Consider the following 18,902-nt stretch of genomic DNA (forward strand, 5'->3'; position numbering starts at 1 on the left):
GGATGTGTAGAGAAGGGTGTGTGACGATGAGATTATCAAAAGCACCTTAATTTGTTCATAGATTTCTTCTTTCATTCATAAGAGTCCCTACAATAACTCACGCTAGGCTGCTAACAGAAAAGAAATAGTCCTCACACCAAAGAGCACAGATGACTCTCTCCAACTATATTAGAGTTAGGGCAGGAAATGGATCGAGAGTAGTGTTGCAATAAGAAGTTTTTTGCCTTTCAAAGTTAACTCTTTTCCATTTCACATCGCCCACCCACCTCAAATGCCATGTGAACCCCTGAAGTCGGTCAGAATCACAGGAATCAACAGACCAGAGTAATCTGCATCCCGCCTTCAGCCTAGGCATCACATTCTGTTGTTCAGCAATATTTATTGAATACCTGCTGTGTGATGGATTGGCACTTGGTACAAGGGATATATCAGTGAATACAGGACAGAGCAAATTCCCTGTCCTAAAGGAGCTTACGTTGTCGTAGGGCAGAACCTAGCTTCTCTGCTAGGGAAGTGGGCATAGGAGAATTCCCAGGAGCTGGAACTGTTTAATTTGCCTCCTTTGCTCCTTGATATGTAAGACCAAAAGTAATCCTGTTTGGTTCATACACTTTAAGCCAGTCTTTGCAATAATCATCAATATAGTATTTACCTTTAAATGGAACAGGAGTTATTCAGAGAATGGTAGATGAGCCTATGGAGTCTATAAGCTGGGATACCTTAATAAAAATAAAACGCAACTATTGGAGAAAAAAACCCCAACACCTTCTAACAACCCATTCTGGCCTCACTGTGTTTTATGTTATTCACTGTTATTACATAAAGGGATTATGTTTGCTCTCTCCTTTTTAATCCAGCAATGTTAAGGAAGTTTTATGTGAGGTTTTAAAACCCACAGAACACGTACTCGCTTGAGGTGTTCTTCAAATTCATATCCCTTTATCTCATCACAGAACTGACATAAAGTCCAATGGGATGGTCCTGGTGAGAACGTCCAGTCCTGCTGGGCAAACATCCCCTTCCCATATTTCTGAGCAAATTGCTACCCTTCCAGTAGGGCAACATGGACAAATTCCAACTAGAAGTAATCAAATCCCATGAAGCAGGACTAAATCCTATAATGCTGAATTCCAGTAATGTTTTTGCTGGCCTGTCTTTTCTTATTTTCCCTAAGAGTACCTTTCCATTTACTATTCTAGCATCTTCCAAGTAGCATTGCTGGTTGCCAGCTCAAAATGCTTTATGCTACCTCTCATTTGCTAGAATACATTGTCAGGCTTTCTATATTATTTTTACCTCTGACAATGATGTACAAAGCACTGATGGAAAGCATCCTTTTTGTTAACAGTAGTACCTTCCTAGGGGCTTATACTTCTCCTATGTCCTAGCAATGAGTGTCTCATTAGGCAGATTCTGGGGGTTACTTGGAGAGAGGATCCTGGCATCTACAATAAGGACATACTAATAGAGAAAGACTGAGACACTACAAACTTTTTCTGAGTGCCTTCTATGTGATTACTGCTTTCATGTACATTATTTCATGTACAACTGTAGTTTACTCCAGAACAATGAAATGCAGTATTTGTGAACATAATCATCCCCTAGTGTAACATATTTATTCAATGACTGACAACCTTTTCGATCCATTCATTGAGGAAGAATGTGCCAGTTGTTCATCAGATTTAAGCATCTGTATCCTCCATGGTGCCTCTTAAAGTAACACAGACAGCTGTGAATCAGGAAGCATGCTGAAGCTTTTTCTATATTATACCCATAATCAATGGTAAATTCCATTTAATGCAAGGCTGGCTATAAAAATCCAGTGAAGCTTAGCTATTCAAGTAGGGTTTCAACTTAAATTTGGGATTTCCATTTAAATAACATCAGCAGCAGTATTAGTGTTGACAGCTTATATTGTAGAACCTACATGTATTCAGACGTGCAGAAATGGTGATAGACAACAGTAAATAAAAGATATGTATATAATAAGCATAAAAGGTAAAATTTACTTTTACAATTGAATTTTCCCTACAGAGAACCTAGATTTCTTTTTCCTTTTTTTTTTTTTAAGTTTCAGGAGGCACTTACCCTTAGGAAACATCATCTAACAAGCCAGAGTTCTTTTCTGTATCCTTCTTTCTCTCCTCCCTGACTCTCTTGCTTAAGCACTGTATTAGTCTGCTAGGGCTGCCGTAACAAAATACCACAGACTTTGTGGCTTAAACAACAGAAATTTATTTTCTTATAGCTCTGGAGGCTGGAAGTCCAAGATCAAGGTGATAGGTTTGATTTCTCCTGAGGCTTTCCTCCTTGGCTTTCCGATGGCTGCCTTCTTGCTGTGTCTTCACATAGCCTATTCTGTGTGTGCACATCTCCAGTGTCTCTACCTCTTCAAAGGACAACGGTCATATGGAATTAGGGCCTCACCTTTATGACCTCATTTAACCTTAGTCAGCTCTTTAATAAAGGTCATATCTTCAAATACAGTCACATTAGGGATTACGGTTTCAACGTAAGAATTTTGGAGGGAGCAAATTCAGTCCATACAGGTACCCTACATTCCGTTTCTTTCTTCTCTCTCTCTACCTGCCATCCTCTCTCTGTTCCCAGGCAGGAGTACTATAGACCCATTTCTATTACTTGTAAACATGTAAACATCTGTTGAAGGGTTAGACACATTTAAGTTGGGCATCACACCACGGGCCAATGGAGGAACTTTAGTCTCCACCAACAGGTAAAGTCATAGAGCTAAGGACAGAACTGGAGTTCGAATCCCTAGCTATGAGGATCAGAAATTAAGCAGCAGCTAATGTGATGAGAGATTATAATTTTAAATCCAGAGTTAGGAAAGTGAAGAAAGTTTTTTCCCTTCTCTGTCATCCATTTAATCCTTTCTGTATTCAAAAGTATCAAAAAGATAATTGAAGAGAAATGTCATTTTCTTATTCCCAGGTCTCCTTGAGTTTCTCATTAGCGGTTTATGTGGACAGGTATAGAGTATTTCTCAGAGTAGAATTTGGGCCTCTTAGATGGACACCTCCAAAACCCTAGAAACCCAGTAGTCTGGTACTGGGTAGAGAGTGGGTAATGCCTGAAATGTTTCCAGTGGGCCACAGCATCACGCCACTGCTGCAGACTCACCCAGTTGACCCAACACTCCATCAGAGGCTGGTGTCGACCAACTGCCCAGGCTGTTGTAGCACCTGCTTCCTTCTGTTTATGGCACTAAGGACTTTCTTCCTGGGACCCAGCTGCATCTGTATGCTCTGAAGGTCCTCATCAGAGCAAAGCAGCAGAGCTTCCAGATCAATCTGCTCTCTCATGAAAATAGGAAGGAATTCTTCCAGGTAGTGGGACTGCAAGAACACTTCCAGGGGAGTAGCATCAACCACATCTTCCTCCCATTCCACTTCATCCTCATCCCAAGGCAGATCATCTTCATGGTGGTTTTCCGCTCCCTCTTCGTCAGCCTCAGGTCCTCCTTGTCTCTGAAGCAATTCACTGGGCATTTTCAACCCCAACTCCCTCTTGCTGTCTGAGATGTCTTCAGGGCTCAATATTCTGTTCCTTCTAAAAACAACATTTCCTAGACCTGGACGGTTGAGAATGGATTCGTGTTGCACACAGCTGTCCGCCTTTACTGAGAACTGGAGCTTCTCTTTGAAGTCCCCTGAGAAGGGGTCTTCGTCCTCCTCTCTGAACACTTCCATCACATTCTTCGGCCCACTTGTTCTCTCCTTCCCTAACGGCTCTGCTGTATCTTTGTTCTTCTTGAACTTTAATTTAAAGGTGTCTTTAATGCCCTTAGACAGTGACCCAAATGTGTTGGAAGCAGAAACATTTGAAAGGGATGACCTGGAGAAAGTGCCCTTGGAAGAAGAAAGAGTCCCAGATTCCTCCTTGTTGTAGGTGCGGGCCATCTTATTTTGGTGCTTCTCCTGGAGCCTCTCACACTCTTTGATCTGCCTCCTGGCATTCTTCTGAGCCTGCTCCTTCAGCCTGGTGACCTTCTTGGGGTTCATGATGTTCTGGGCGGTGGCAGCATTATCCAAGAGACCAACACATTCACTCTGCTCTCTGCTGGCAGCAGCATCCAGTGGAGACTGTAAATCGTTGTCCAGGGCAAAGATGTTGGCTCCAAAGTTGATCAGGAATGAGACACAGTGGGCATGGCCATTGGAGGCTGCATAATGTAAAGGAGTATTTCCCCAGATGTCACATCTATCAGGATCCCCTCTAGAAGAGAAAATATAAAAAATACATGCTAATTTTTTTCTCTGAACATGAGGTCTAAAAAATAAAAACTAAAAGAACAAAATGCATGTTAATCCTGCCTTGACACTGTTACAAGATAACTTCTGAACGTCCACGTATGTCACATCCAGACATCACATGGCCAGAAACAGAAAGAGCCCATATCTACCCTGTATCTCCTCGTTAGAAGCAAGAAAAGCTTTCTAAGAAACTCCCAACATGAGCAATTTTCTTGTCTCATTGGCCAGAATTGGGCCACGTGCCTAAGGGAAAGGAAATAGAGCTACCTTGTTTATCTTAAATCAATTAGATTTTTCCCCTGTATAGCATGACCCCGTGGTGTGCTGGTAAATGTTAACAACCAGCTCACCCAGGAAAAAAATCAAGGTCTGATTTATATAGCATGCGCCAGTTTCTGTGATGTAAACACACCACCACAGCACATTTCAAGCTCCCAATGTGACATTACTGGACACAGAATTTGGAAGAGGTGCACAGTCAATTGAATATAAATTATTCCCACCACATAGATATTTAATAGATGTGTGTAATCTTAAGAGCAAAGATAACAGTAAAATGTGGTAAAATAGTTAGAAAGTAGTAAGTTTTGAGTATTACCTTTTTAATATAGTTTATTAAATTTTAAGTTTATATAATTTTATTTTTAATAATGGATTGTTTATCTGATTCAAACTTCCTAAAATTTAGCAGTCGTCTCTCCTGAGCTGGTAAGAGCTGGTTCTGAAACTATACCTTGTACTTTAAAGGATCTTGGTCCCTAAGGTAGAAACAAGATAGAAACAAAAATCGTAACATGGAGGACACCAAGCTTGTTTCGCAGAGTATCAGGGAGACCACAGATATGCAAACAACTTGCTGACAGCCCCTCCAATTGAGCATGAGCATCACACGGGCGCACTGAGGGACTAGAATGACTGAGAGCACACTTTGAATGCCGCAGGCTGAAAATCCACTGCATGTTATGTACTGGACTCCTCCACCTCTGAAATTGTACATGCAACCCATGAAGAGGCATGAAGGACTGTCTGGCCTGTGCAGGGAACCCGTGAACTCTCGAAACTTACATTGAAACTTGCACTTACTTTCCATCAATCATTTCTGAGCACCCTCTCCCTCTTGTTCCCTACTTCCAAGATAAATACTCCATTCAAATGCCAGTCAAGGAGCCAGATCTAAAGCAGTGCCTCTTGTCTCCTTGTTTTCCACCCCACAATAAAGCCTTTTCTCTCTGCAAAAGACCATTGCCTTGATCTTTCCATTGCACAGTGGGCAATGAGCCCACTTGCTCAGTTACAGTTCCAGTACACCACTGCTACCCTCCTCTGAGTCACAGGTAGGGAAGTGAAAACTGAACAAAACTGGTTCCCCATCAGCAAGAAAGAAGAGAAGAATGGGGCTTCCCTGGTGGCGCAGTGGTTAAGAATCTGCCTGCCAATGCAAGGGACATGGATTTGAGCCCTGGCCTGGGAAGATCCCACATGCTGCGGAGCAACTAAGCCCGTGCGCCACAACTACTGAGCCTGAGCTCTAGAGCCTGCAAGCCACAACTACTGAGTCCGCGTGCCACAACTACTGAAGCCTGCATGCCTAGAGCCCATGCTCCACAAGAGAAGCCACGACAATGAGAAGCCTGCGCACCGCAACGAAGAGTAGCCCCTGCTCACTGCAACTAAAGAAAGCCCGCACGCAGCGACGAAGACCCAACACAGCCAAAAATAAATAAAATAAATAAATTAAGTAATTTAAAAAACATGTATTCCAAAAAAAGAAGAGACGAATGGATACTGGGCAGGGAGCAAACAGTGTCTAATACAACTAATATTTGTACAAAGAGTCTATTGATTCCTCAGTTTATTTCCACATAATTATGAGTAGTTCTGCAATGGTTTAAGGTAGAATTCGGGGCATTATTAGATAGCATTATGGCCAGGGACCCCATGCCTGACACAGAATCGGGTACATGGTAGATAAAAAAGATTTGAGGAATGAATATCTACTGGAATCCTGCCCCAGGCTCTAACCCCCACCCCTTGCCCTTCTCCTGTGAGGCCTTGAGTTACAAACAGGCACAAATGAAAAGTAAAGTAATAACTTATTAACTATGGCTCTGACCCCAAGCCACTGTTGAGAACTCTGATAATACAGGTACTAAAGGGCATCTTCCTTTGCCCTAGTCTAGACTCCAAAATCAGGATCTCAGTAAACTTTGGCCAGGCTGGCCCCATGGGATGGCAGGAGAGAGAGCCTGAGAAGGCCTCTTAACATTCCTGGTAAGTATCAGGTGGAAACAGGAGAGAAGGTCCATGCCCTTGCGACTGGCATGTTAATGCACTGTGGCCCTTCCATTCCTTGCCCCTTAAATTTGGTCCCTGGACCAGCAGCAGCAGCAGCAGTAACATCACCTGCGAGTTGTTAGAACTGCAGAATCTTGGACCGCATCCCAGACCTCCTGAATCAGAAACTGAAGTTTAACAAGATCCCCAGGTTAGGCTCACTGCAGGTTGAGAGCTGTACTAGTTACGGTGACCCAACCAGTGTCCTATAATTTGGTGAATCCGATTTGTAATTCCTCCATGGGAATCCTTGGCTTCTTCATGCATTTTGGTTACAAAGCACTTACACATTCTCTGCCCCCCACCCCACCACCAACAAGCACAATCTTTCTCTTAGAGAAGGAAGAAAAGAATAATTATCAGAGGGGTAAAATAAGACTCCAAGCATGTAATTGATTTTCCCACCAGTACACGGGCAATACACTTTGGATCAGGCCTGCCTCCAAGTCTACTGGTCTCCAACACGATATGGTCTTATGTTAACTCACCTCAGCTTTTCCCTTTTACCTGCTGTGACGCCTCAAGTTCAACTTTTCTAGGACTCAGTGTCCTCATCTATAAATTTAGGATAATATTACCTACTCATACAACTATTACGTGAATCAGTCAACATACATACAGCATTAGAAACGTGCTTGGTTCAGAATGAATACTCAATAAACTTTACCTGTTACCATTTCCCTTGTCTCTAAACTCAAAATCCTTAATTTCATATATTTATTTTTTTCTCACACCCATCAAGTAAATTCCTGCAGCACTGCAATGACTCTTGTGGCTTTTTAACACTTATAGTCTTAATTTGTCAAATATGCCCTGCCCCCCAACTAGATAATATGTCTCAGAGGGCAAAACCTGTGTCTTTTGTCCTTTGTGTCTTTTGTCCTTTATATCATCCATATCTCATAGCAGATGTCTCAAACTCAACCTAAAGAAGCCAAGAATGTAATGTAAGTAACTTAATGGGGCCAGGTTTGTTCTTTCAACAAAGTCATAATTAAGTGCAAATTCCATCTAAAAGAATAGACATTGATCAGCTGTGGCTGATTGCTACCTTGAATAAAAGCAGACACAATATTGCCAGAGTTTCCATTTTCCAAACAAAGCCAGAAATCCAGAATTTCATGTGAAGCTTTTTGATTTTTAAATGTTGGCTCAAATTTAAGAGAAAAATACAGTGAAGTCCAAATAAAACACATTTGTGGGCTAGATCCAGCCATAAGCTGGCAGTTGGCAACTTCCTTCTGAGCAGAGAGAAGAGTGTAAGCAGACGCACATATAGGTGATGTTACATATTTGTGGCACCAGGAGTATACTTCAGTGTGACCAGAGATAAGGGAAGGGAAATAAGTTCAAAGAGGAAGGAAAGAAAATAAAATTGAATCTAAGGAAAGCAAATATATTAAATAACACAGTTCTGTTGCACAGCCTTTTTCCTGATTTAATTGTCTCGGATCAAAGGAAACCTCTTTCAACCTTAAAATAGTTGTATATCTTAGGGGAGCACAGTACCTCACCCCCAAAGATGGAGTTTCACTTCTTATTTATTTTAACCAAACACCACACTCAAAAGACATAAAAGAGGGATTGTAAAACATCTAAGACATTACTGTAAACATAAACATATGGATTAAGTTTGCCTGAAATTAGATTGGGTAAGTTAAAAGAGAAATTATTGAGAGGAGTGAACTGTGGTAAGGATGTTAGAGGTATTAAAAAGTTTGGGTTAAATCTACATGCTTCAGGTCATAAAATAGTGGAATTTTCCCATCCTGAGGGACCTTAAATGATCCTTCAAGATAGGAAGAACATGAAGAAAATCTGAGGTGACCCCAAAGACTGTTCTTCTCTTAAGAAACACAAAATTCCAAATTTAAAGATGAAACTGTCAGTAAGCTGATTCATGAGTTTCCCTGGTGCATTTAAGCTATTTCCACTTGAAATAAATTGTTTACAGACAACTTTCCAAATTAATGTACAACTTAAATCAAAACGTTTACTATTGACAAGTTGGGGGTCCTTCTAAAATCAGTCTTTGTCTTTCAATCCCTGATATCCTTCACATTTCTTGATAGAACCATTACACATACCTGTCCAGATAGTCACAAACTCATTTGATGATCTGAGTCCAATACTGATGTTATTCAATATATCGTTTCCTTCAGCTAAATTCATAAAATTTTGATTTGACTTTTTTCCTATCCTTTTTTTCCCAAAAGATAAACTCAATGAAAAGATTTTAAGTAATCATATTTTGCCCTTGCTTTTTTGTAGATTAGTACATTTGGGCAATAATTTTTAGAGCTGGATTGCTATTACTGTCACAAAATAGACAATTTGCTTATATTAAATTACTCTGAGAATCTGTTCCATTTCAGTTTCTCCTTTTGAAGTTGATTTGATTTTTTTGGAGTTGTTCTCAGAAAATAAATCACTCTTTCAAGAAATGTTTTTCTACATAGCAAGGAATATTTAGACTCACTAGTAATCAAATAAATGCAAGTGAAAACAACGCACCACCATCTATTTGCCTATCAGATAGGCAACAAATAAAAAGAATTCTACTACTCAGTTTTGGCAGGAGTGGGAGGAAATGAACAATGCTGGAGGAAGCATAAAGTGGTTCAAATTTCCTGGCACAATATGTGCCAAAAGCCTGTAAAACATGGCACCCTTTTTTTTTTTCTTTGGCGGTACGCGGGCCTCTCACTGCTGTGGCCTCTCCCGTTGCGGAGCGCAGGCTCCGGACGCGCAGGCTCAGCGGCCATAGCTCACGGTCCCAGCCGCTCCGCGGCATGTGGGATCTTCGCGGACCAGGGCACGAACCCATGTTCCCCGCATCGGCAGGCGGACTCTCAACCACTGCGCCACCAGGGAAGCCCGGAAAAGATTTTTAAAGACACAGAATTAAAATATCTTCCCCCAAGGCAAATAATAGTGCCTTAGAGTTCAGGATCTGTGTGTGTGTGGCTCATAAAGGATCAGCCAACACATGGTGCCAGTTCTCAGAGTGAAAAGAGGGCATCTCTGGAGAATTTTCTCCTTTTCTCTAAAAAGACAATTTTTTACACAGACTAGAAAGAAAGCAAAGTAGTTTCACTTTTTCCCTGCCTCTTGCTGCTGTCTGCAAAACCCTACCATAAACAGTTTCCAATCAAGACCATCAGGTTGATATTACCCTCTGCTGCAGATTATTTCTAGGGCTTCCAAGTTCCCATGGTAGGCTGCCAGGAGTGTGGGAGTCATGCCATCTTCATCAGAAAGATTCAGATCTCTCTTGGTAGCCTCTTTCAGAAGTTCCAGGTAGCTATCACTAGCAGCTTGGTGGTAGCGAGTGGACATCTTTTCTGCTCACCAAAGCTTTGTCAAATATCACTCTCCAGGCAGAGCAGGATGTCAGTGAAGCAGCCTTCCCACGAAGCTTGTTAATAAGTGACAAGGAAGAGTGTCAGCCCAGGGCAAAGCTCATTCCAACCTCCCTCCATGGAAGGCAGCCAGAAAGGTTCACAGCACTGAACTTAGACCTTTTCTTTCTGGAATGGCCATGACATTGAATACCGAGGACTGCTGTGTTCATCTTGAATGTTTTGAGGCACTGTTTTTTTTTCTGTCCTTTAACAAGTCCTGAATGTAATATTGGTCATCTAGGCACAGAACGTAGAAAATAATTTCAAAACAACTCAGAACTAGTCTAGCTCCCTGGAGAGGTCTATTTTTTAAAGTGCTGTATTGAGGTATAGTTCACAAACTATGAAATTCACCCATTTTAAGTGTACAATTCAATGATCATTACTAAATTTAGAGTTCTGTAAGTATCACCATGAAACCAAGCAGGATCCTGTGGGGCCTTCCCAGGGACAGACCCCCTCCTCACCTAGTCCCCCACCTCTTGTTTATAGAAAAGCTGTAGGCTCCTAGGCCTTCCCTGAGTTCTAAAGAGCAAACTTAATCAGAGAAGGGAGAAGAGACAGAAACAAAGGAAAAACCATCAAGCAAAACAAAATAATAACAGTTTAGCCATAAAACAAAGTCAAGGGCCTTTAGTTCCTTCTCAAGGACTATAGATAATATCCTGAACCATATCCTTGAGTTGCTTGGCAGATACTAAAACCCTCACCAGGTGAAAAAAGTTAACTGCATGCTGACCACCAGCACATAGACCCCAGACCAGTTAGAACCAGAAGGTTGATGATTGAGATTCCCAAAATATCACCCTGTTACCTCACCATCAACCAATGAGAGAATTGTGGATGAGCTGATCGCTCACCCTGCAACCCTCTCCCTTACACTGTGTTTAAAAACCTTTCCCTGAAAGCCATTGGTGAGTTTGGGTCTTTTGAACAGAAGCTGCCCATTCTTCTTGCTTGGCACCCTGCAATAAATGCTGTATTTTCAGTAGATTGGCTTTGCTGCACTGAGGGTGAGCAGACCCAACTTCTGTTTGGTAACAACCATAATCCAATTTTATAACATATCCATAACCCCCCCAATATCCCTCATGCTAATTTGTAGTCAATCCTCATTCCTACTCCCAGCCCCAGGAAACTACTAATCTGCTTTCTGTCTCTACAGATTTGCTGTTTGTAGGCATTTCATATAAATAGAATCATACAATGTATAGTCTTTTGTGTCTAGCTTTTTTTCAGCTTAAAATAATTTTTTAAGGTTCATCCATTTTATAGCATGTAACAATATTTCCTTCCTTTTTATTTCTGAATAGTTTCTGCTATACTAATATACCACATTGGCTTTATTCATTCAACAGTTTATGGACATTTGAATTGTTTCCACATTTTGTTTTTATGAATAATGCTGCTATGAACATACAAGTCTTTGTGTGGACATATATTTTCATGTCTCTTGGGTATATACCGAGGAATGGAATTGCTGAATTACATGACGATTTGTATTTAACTTTTTAAGAAATTGCCAAACTGCTCTCCAAAGTGACTGTACAATTTTCATTTCCATCAGCAATGTATGAGGCTTCAAATTTCTCCATGTCCTTGCAGCATTTGTTATCTGTCTTTTCATTTTCAGCCATCCTAGTGGGTGTGATGTGGTATGATTGTGGTTTAAATTTTCATCTCCCTAATGAATAACAATGTTGAGCATGTTTTTTTATGTGCTTATTAACCATTCTTACATCTTCTAAAAAAATTCTTTACTCATTTTTTCATTAGGTTGTCTTATTATTATTGAGTTATATAGGAGTTCTTTATATATTCTAGATACAAATTTTTATCAGATATATTTTGAACTTAATGAAAATGAAAGCAAACATTGCAAAATTTACAGGATGCAGTTAAAACAAAACTTACGTGGGAAATTTGCAGTTTTTAATGCCTGTGTTAGAAAAGAAGATCTCAAATCCTTAACTTAAACTTCCACCTTACGGAAAGAAGGAAAAGCATAGAAAAATTCGTGTAAATAAAGAGCACACTATAAGACCAAAAACATGGTCCAAATTTATCTGCAATCAAAATAAATGTAAACAGACCAAATTCACCCGTTAGAAGACTGAGGTATGTCTTATTTACAACAGACATCTAAAATATAAAATTGCAAAAAAAATTGAAAGTAAAAAATGTAAAAGTTATATCAAGCAAATACTAACAACAAATGGGTACAGCTATATTTATATCAGACAAAAAAATAGTTTAAGCCAAAAATATTACCAGGGATAAAGAGAGATAATACATACCGATAAAAGGAACAATTCATCAAGAAAATATGATACTCCTAAACTTGTATGTACCTAATAGCATAACCTCAAAATAGAGAAAACAAACAGTAGTAGAATTTAATGAGAAAGAACAAATCTGCAATCATAGTGGGAGATTTTAACATAACTCCTTAATGTTATATATCAGTCAGACTAAAGATTAGGAAAGGTATAAAAAAATTGAACACAATTAAGAAGCTTTATCTAACAATCCTATATAGAACACTGCACTCAATAGAAAATGCATGTTCTTTTCAAGCACACGAGAATATTTATAAAAACTGCCGACTTAATAGAACCGGTGCAGGCCTCAACAAACATCAAATAATAGGCTTCATGTAGACCATGTTCTCTGAAGACACTGCAATAAAATTAGAAACCATCATCCTTATACAACTGATTAACTGTTCACATGTTCTCTTGTGATATAACTTTTACATCATTTTCATCATCAAATACTTACCATTTTGCATTGTAATTTTTCTTCTCTTTAATACGTCATAAATATTTCCCATATTGTTATAAAATATTTAATATGCTTGGATAATAGTCCATGTAATTGATGTGAGGAAGGTATATATTTGAAGTCTGTGACTGTTTATTCTTCTTATCTCTTTTTGTCCAAGTCTTTAGTCCAAGATAAATTATCTGCCCACTCTGAAATAGTACAAAGCTTTCATCTGCAAATTCCTCACAATAATTAGCTCTAAAGGTCAACGTGTGTTCCTTTTTTTGGTTTCTATGAGAACAACAGTGGAAGCTGTAGAAGCAAAGCCTGGAAGGCAGCATTATTTGTTTGTTAAAAAAAAAAAGGAATTTTTTTAGCCTAGAGAAAGTGAAGTATCCAAACATGATTGTGGGCACTTTGAGAACAATGGAACACTGTTGCTCTATCATTTTTGCATGAGCCACTTTAATTTAGACACAATTGCATTCACTAATGTACTCTAAATAGAAAATCTTATGTAACCTGAGAAAGGGCTTCTCAAAGATGGATTAATAGAAGAGAACACTCTGTTCTATTATACAGTATTCTATTCTATTCTACAGTAATAGAATGCTAAGTGCCAATCAAACAAGGAGTCTGCTGCCAGACAGAGATGATGATGGTGATATTAATGATAATGATACCAATGATGAGAAGAGCAGAATGAGAAGAATTAGGGTAGAAGCAAAGGAAAAGGAGGACAGAACAATTATAGAGGAGGGGAATAAGAATTGGAAATGCAAGACAAAGAGGAGAAGGAAGAGTTTCTCAACTCCAGTAGTACTTACGACTTGGACTTAAACTCTCCTATGAAATGTTAAAAAACTGAGCTTTTTTTTTTTTTTATGGTGAAGATATTGGCACCCTCTGGCATTTCCTTGGGACACTTTTCCTTGAGAGAAGAATGGATGGGGAGGGAGAGGGGAAGCAGAAACAAATCTTTATGAATCTGAAGATCCTCCTTACTTCATCCCTTCAAGATGAGGTTGAGAAAGAAGGCTGAACTTGGAGCTAGAAGGCCTAGAGTCCATATGGTCTGGGACAAGTTATACTATCTATTTGAGTCTCTATTTCTTTGTGGATAAAATTGGAGGAAATTGCTCATGATCCTATCATCATCACCTAAGCTTACAGGAATAAGGGTGAAATGAGATTTAAAAAATTCCTTACAGACTATAAAGCACGGTATTACAAACTGGAAGTAGTGTGATTGTGGCTTAGGGGACAGGGAGAGAGAGCTATAGCTCAGTAATTGGTCTACTTCCTTATTCCCCAAAGCCCAAAGAAAGCAAAATTGGTAGAAGATGGTAAGGGCCAAGATTAATGAAAATAACTAACACAGATTTACGTATAATGTAGACACGAATTCCTTATGAGGGGTTGGATAATTGTGGGGCAATTGTGACTTTTGACTGTTTTTTTTCTTATGGAAATAAGTATTTGAGTCTGTTCCAACAGTATGCTGCTGGACGCTTGGAAGGTCAGAGAAGACCTGCCATATACACAGAGATTTTGAGGATTAGATTTAAGTGGTGATGACCCTCCCTTGTATTGTTCTATTAGCTAGCAAGTTAAGGCCCTCATCAACCATCCTATTGGAATCAACCCTGCTGCCCTCAACTCACTACACTCCTGCAATATTAGTATAACTTTAGAGAAACATCCTGCAAGTGTCTTCTGTGTTGTTCTGGTTGCTACTTAGGTTCAGAGGGGTAGACTCTATTTCCTCCTTTGTTTTTCTAAAACGCTAGAAACTCAGCCTATTACCAGGATCCCCAAGAATGTAACTCTGAGACCCCTTCTGCCTAGACACCACTTCTTTTTGCCAAAGACTCATAGGAAAACGGGGTTAACGAGCTTCCAGGGACAGCATTTGGAGAGATTCTCTCACCAGTGGGTCTCCTCTTTCCCATAGAGCAATGCCATTTTCAACTCTTCATTGTTGTGTTTATAATTCTGTGACCTCTCCTGCTTTAATAGCAGCTACCTGATAGCTGAGTGGTCTGAACAGGAGTCCCATATACCATGAATGCAATCCTGGCCAAGTAGTCCTTGGATGGAGGATTTATCCAGGGCTTTGACCTATCTATAAAACAGAATCCTGTATGTTCCCTTGCTTCGGGAGAGGAAAAGAAGGGACAAAGACTAGTGGTGGTTGATAATTCCAGTCTACCCCACGAAAAACCAATGCCAGCAAAGTGAAAAACAAACTTCTCCCTTGTTCTGAAAAACCATTCACTGCTATTTGGGAAAGAAATTCAACAGCTTGTGCAACCTATATTTTTATTAATGGGATTGCCCCCTGCACCGCAAGAGGTCTGGCTTTCAAAAGCAGACATTATTTGTTCTTCAAAGCTACTCACATCTAATTACAGAGGAAATTCACTTGTATAGTAGGGAAGCACATTTTTATGTAATAAGGAAAAAGAAAATATCCAAGCAGAACATTTGCTTTTAACAAGATTACTTCATCTAATGAGCATCTTATTATGAATTCTATTGAAAATAAAAACAATAGCAGAAAGTAAATGAAAATAAAGGGGATTACAAAAGCCCTGTTGTTACCCAGAAAACTTAGAGGAATCAGGCAAGAGCAGAACCAAGCATCGTTAACACACTACTGCATGTGCTGAATGGGTTTATGAGAAATATATCTGTTGAGGTAAAGACATTTTCATATGGATTATTAAGAAATGTCACTTACATGTGTATTTTTTCCTCTTTATCACTGTAATAAAACTGTTCAACCTATTTGATGTGGACTTTTTCTATTCAAAAGAGATTTCAACAATCCTGCTTGTCATTTAAACTCATATATAACTCTTAAAATACAGAGACTTTCTTTCCCACACTGAAGATCATTGGTGGTGTTTTCCTTAGAAGCATTGTTTAAACACAAACATGAAGCAATCAAAAGAACCATTGTCTTCCCTTTTGTTTTTTCTTCTCCAAATGAAAACATTTATGAAAATATTTAGGTGGATAAGTTGAGTATTGAAATTGTAATGTCCCTGAGGTATTGATTGGGCTTAATTTATTCACATAAGTTTCAAGACACTCAAAGTCCTATTTTTTTCTGCCAGAAAAATAGAGCTGTTATTATACCATCTGGTTTGCATGAGGAATCTCTTGGCATCTCTTAACTGCACATTTTATAAATGCTAAACCCCAGATGGCAGTACATTTTAACAGTGGAGAGTTTTATAAAGGTTTCCAAAAACAAATTCTTTAAAATGTGAATATTAGATAGTCTAAGCAGGGGCTATGAATTTAAATTCCACGCTTGAATTAACTGACTTTGTTAGCTGGACAAATTTCCTTTTATCTTATGTCTTTTCCCCTTCCTAATTAATTATGGTTTTATGAATTGAAGACCTCAATCAACATAATCATATGACCTAAATCCTCACACAAAGTTTAAGTCCTATAAAAACTTCAGGAACAATGATCACTGGGAAACCTACATCAGTGGCCATTTTGTTTCAAGATGGTAGAATTTACCACAAGGGAGGTGTGGTATAGCACTGTTAAGCAGATTATCAAATACCATCAAAACCATTCAACTTTCTCAAAGCTGATAGTTGGACTGAGAAGACAGGAAAATGTGAATGTCAAGCATTGCACTGAAATAAAGCCAGAGTACAGTATGGTTAAGAACATAGATTCTTAAGTTAGAAACTAGACCCTGCATTTTCTTAAACATTCTTCTCTTTCCTCTGCATTTTTCTTTTTGATAATAAGAACAACAACTTGGTCCTGGGGGTTTTATCATCCTATACCTTACAACACAGTAAAAAGAGTATATATTTTATAGTCACACAGAGCTGTATTTCAATCTGGGAGTTTATACTGGTTTTCTAAGGCTGCCATAAATAGTACCTCAAAGTGGGTGGCTTAAACATCAGATTTTTTTTTTGCTTAGAGTTCTGCAAGCTAGAAGTCTGAGATCCAAGTTTCGGCAGAATTGGTTTCTTCTGAGGGTGATGAGGGAAAGATTTGTTCCCGGCCTCTGTCCTTGACTTGTAAAAGGTCATCTTCTCCCTGCGTCTTCACATTTTCTTCCCTCTGTATATGCCTATGCCCAAATTCCTTCTTCTTATAAGGACACCAGTCATATTGCATTAGGGCCTACCCTAATGACCTCATTTTAAGTTAATCACCTCTGTAAAGACCCTAGCTCCAAACACAATCACATTCTGAGGTACCTTGGTTTTTGCGGGGGAGGCTTCAACATTTTTTTTTCTTTTTTTTTTTCAACATTAATTTTGAGGGGTATTGCAACTCCCACTTTCTTGTCATTTCCACTTGCATGAAATATCTTTTTCCACCTCCTTACTTTCAATTGATGCGTGTCCTTTGCCCCAAAGTGGGTGTCTTGTAACAGCATATTATAAGCTCTTGTTTTTTATCCAATATGCCACTCTGTCTTTTGATTGGAGCACTTAGTCCATTAATATTTAAGGTAATCATTGATAGATATATATTTATTGCCATTTTAAATGTTGTTTTCCTATTGATTTTATATTTCTTCTTTATCCCTTTCCTTTTCTTTTCCCTTTTTTGGTTGGATGATTTTCTTTTGTATTATGCTTATGTTCTCTTCTTTTTGGTTTTTGTGAATCTACTGTATGTTTTTGATTTGTGGTTACCCTGTTATTCAAGTATATTAACCCTCTATGCTTCCCATACCTGGATATCTGTTTCCTTTGTTAGGTTTGGGAAGTTACCAGTCATAATTTTTTCAAATACATTTTCAATCCTTTTCTCTTTCTTCTCCTTCTGGGATCCCTATTATGTATAGATTGGCACGCTTTATGTTATTCCATAGGTCTCCTATATTGCTTTCATTTTTTTTTTCATTTGGCTTTCTATCTGCTGTTCTGATTGGGTGATTTCCATTATTCTATCTTTCAGATCATTTATCCATCCTTCTGCATTTTTCATTCTGCTATTCATTGCCTTTAGCTCAGCTTTCATATCGGCAAATGAGTTCTCTAATTTTTCTTGGTTTCTTTTTATAGTTTCTAGTTCCTTTTTATAGTAATCAGCATTTCTATCAATAGTCATTTGCAATTCCTTCAGTATTTTCATTATCTCTTTTTTCAAAGTCAGTGTCTATTAGACTGAAGAGGTCTATTACATTGTTCTTTCAGGGAAATTCTCTTGATCTTTTCATTAGGAGTGGTTCCTCTGCTTCTTCATTTTACTTATGTCTCTTGCTCCATAAGTTTAGGAGAAACAATTATATACCGTGGTCTTGGAGGGCTATTTTTATGTGGGAGTGTCCTTGTGTAGCCTGCGTGGATTTAATATTTTTTGGTGCGAGGGCTGTTTTTAGTGTGGCTGGCTGCCACCTCTTTCCTCGGTGTATGCTGGCCATTATCCCCTTGACAGGAGGTGTGACTAGTGTTGCGGTGACCAGAGCCTGCACTGGACATTGAGCGGGGCCTCCTCTTTGCTATGTGGTTGTCATGGGCCAGGTCTCTTCCCTAGCTATTGGAATAGAGGCCCCCAGATCCATTTCTGAGCTGTGTTTCCGAGCTGTCGTATGAGGTAGGTGGGACTGGAGCTCTCCCATTGGGAGAGCAGCCACTGAGTATTCCTCCACCATAGATGTTCACCAGTGAATGTGCTCTGTTGTGTCGCCTGTCACCCGTTGTGTAGGCTCACAAAGTACACTGTCGTTGGCACTGCCTTGGCCAGGTCTCAACCTTGGGAGTGCCAGCAATTGGCCCTGGTATCTATCAGGTATTGTTTTTACAAGGCAACCAGTGCATATCCACTGAAATCAGGCCCGAGGACTGCAGTAGGCATGCCCCTGGACCCGCTATGAGTGCTACGGAGCCAGCTCATACCCTGGCCCAGCCCAGGCCCCGTGTGCAGGTGCCCACAAAGCCCGTAGCTGCTAAGCCAGAACCATCCCAGCCACAGGAGCACCCGTTGTCCACTCAGATGTCCTGCAGGCGCTGAATTTACAAAGCTGGCCGTGGAGGTGTAAATCCGTGGCTCGCGCAGCCAGCGGGGAGAGATTTCATTCAGCCTTGCTGCCTAAGCCGCCCAGGCCCTGGGACTCAGCTGTGGTTCC

General features: G+C 39.7%; 2 protein-coding genes across 4 annotated transcripts in view; both read right to left on the reverse strand.

The window, feature by feature from the left end:
- Positions 1–2,424: 2,424 nt before the first annotated feature.
- ANKS4B (ankyrin repeat and sterile alpha motif domain containing 4B) lies at positions 2,425–10,005 on the reverse strand. Its single transcript, XM_027126686.1, has 2 exons — positions 9,784–10,005; positions 2,425–4,236 (listed from the first exon to the last, which is right to left on the reverse strand). The coding sequence occupies exons 1-2, from the start codon at positions 9,945–9,947 to the stop codon at positions 3,162–3,164; spliced, it is 1,239 nt and encodes a 412-aa protein (XP_026982487.1). The 5' UTR covers positions 9,948–10,005; the 3' UTR covers positions 2,425–3,161.
- LDAF1 (lipid droplet assembly factor 1) overlaps positions 4,123–18,902 on the reverse strand; it is a 60,443-nt gene continuing 45,663 nt past the window's right edge. Inside the window, exons 5-6 of one of the 3 annotated variants that reach the window (XM_027126690.1) lie at positions 11,927–11,996; positions 4,123–4,236 (exon numbers count right to left, since the gene is read on the reverse strand). In XM_027126690.1, the coding sequence (XP_026982491.1) occupies positions 11,972–11,996 (25 nt within the window). In that variant the 3' untranslated portion in view covers positions 4,123–4,236; positions 11,927–11,971. Of the gene's footprint in view, positions 4,237–9,925; positions 10,027–10,131; positions 10,250–11,926; positions 11,997–18,902 lie in introns of those variants that run through there. The other 2 variants (XM_027126691.1, XM_027126689.1) reach the window with 2 other exon arrangements.

The sequence above is a fragment of the Aethalodelphis obliquidens genome, unplaced genomic scaffold, assembly GCF_003676395.1.
Source record: "Aethalodelphis obliquidens isolate GAN/ISIS:26980383/991018 unplaced genomic scaffold, ASM367639v1 scaffold30, whole genome shotgun sequence".
In the NCBI taxonomy this organism is placed as follows: domain Eukaryota; kingdom Metazoa; phylum Chordata; class Mammalia; order Artiodactyla; family Delphinidae; genus Aethalodelphis; species Aethalodelphis obliquidens.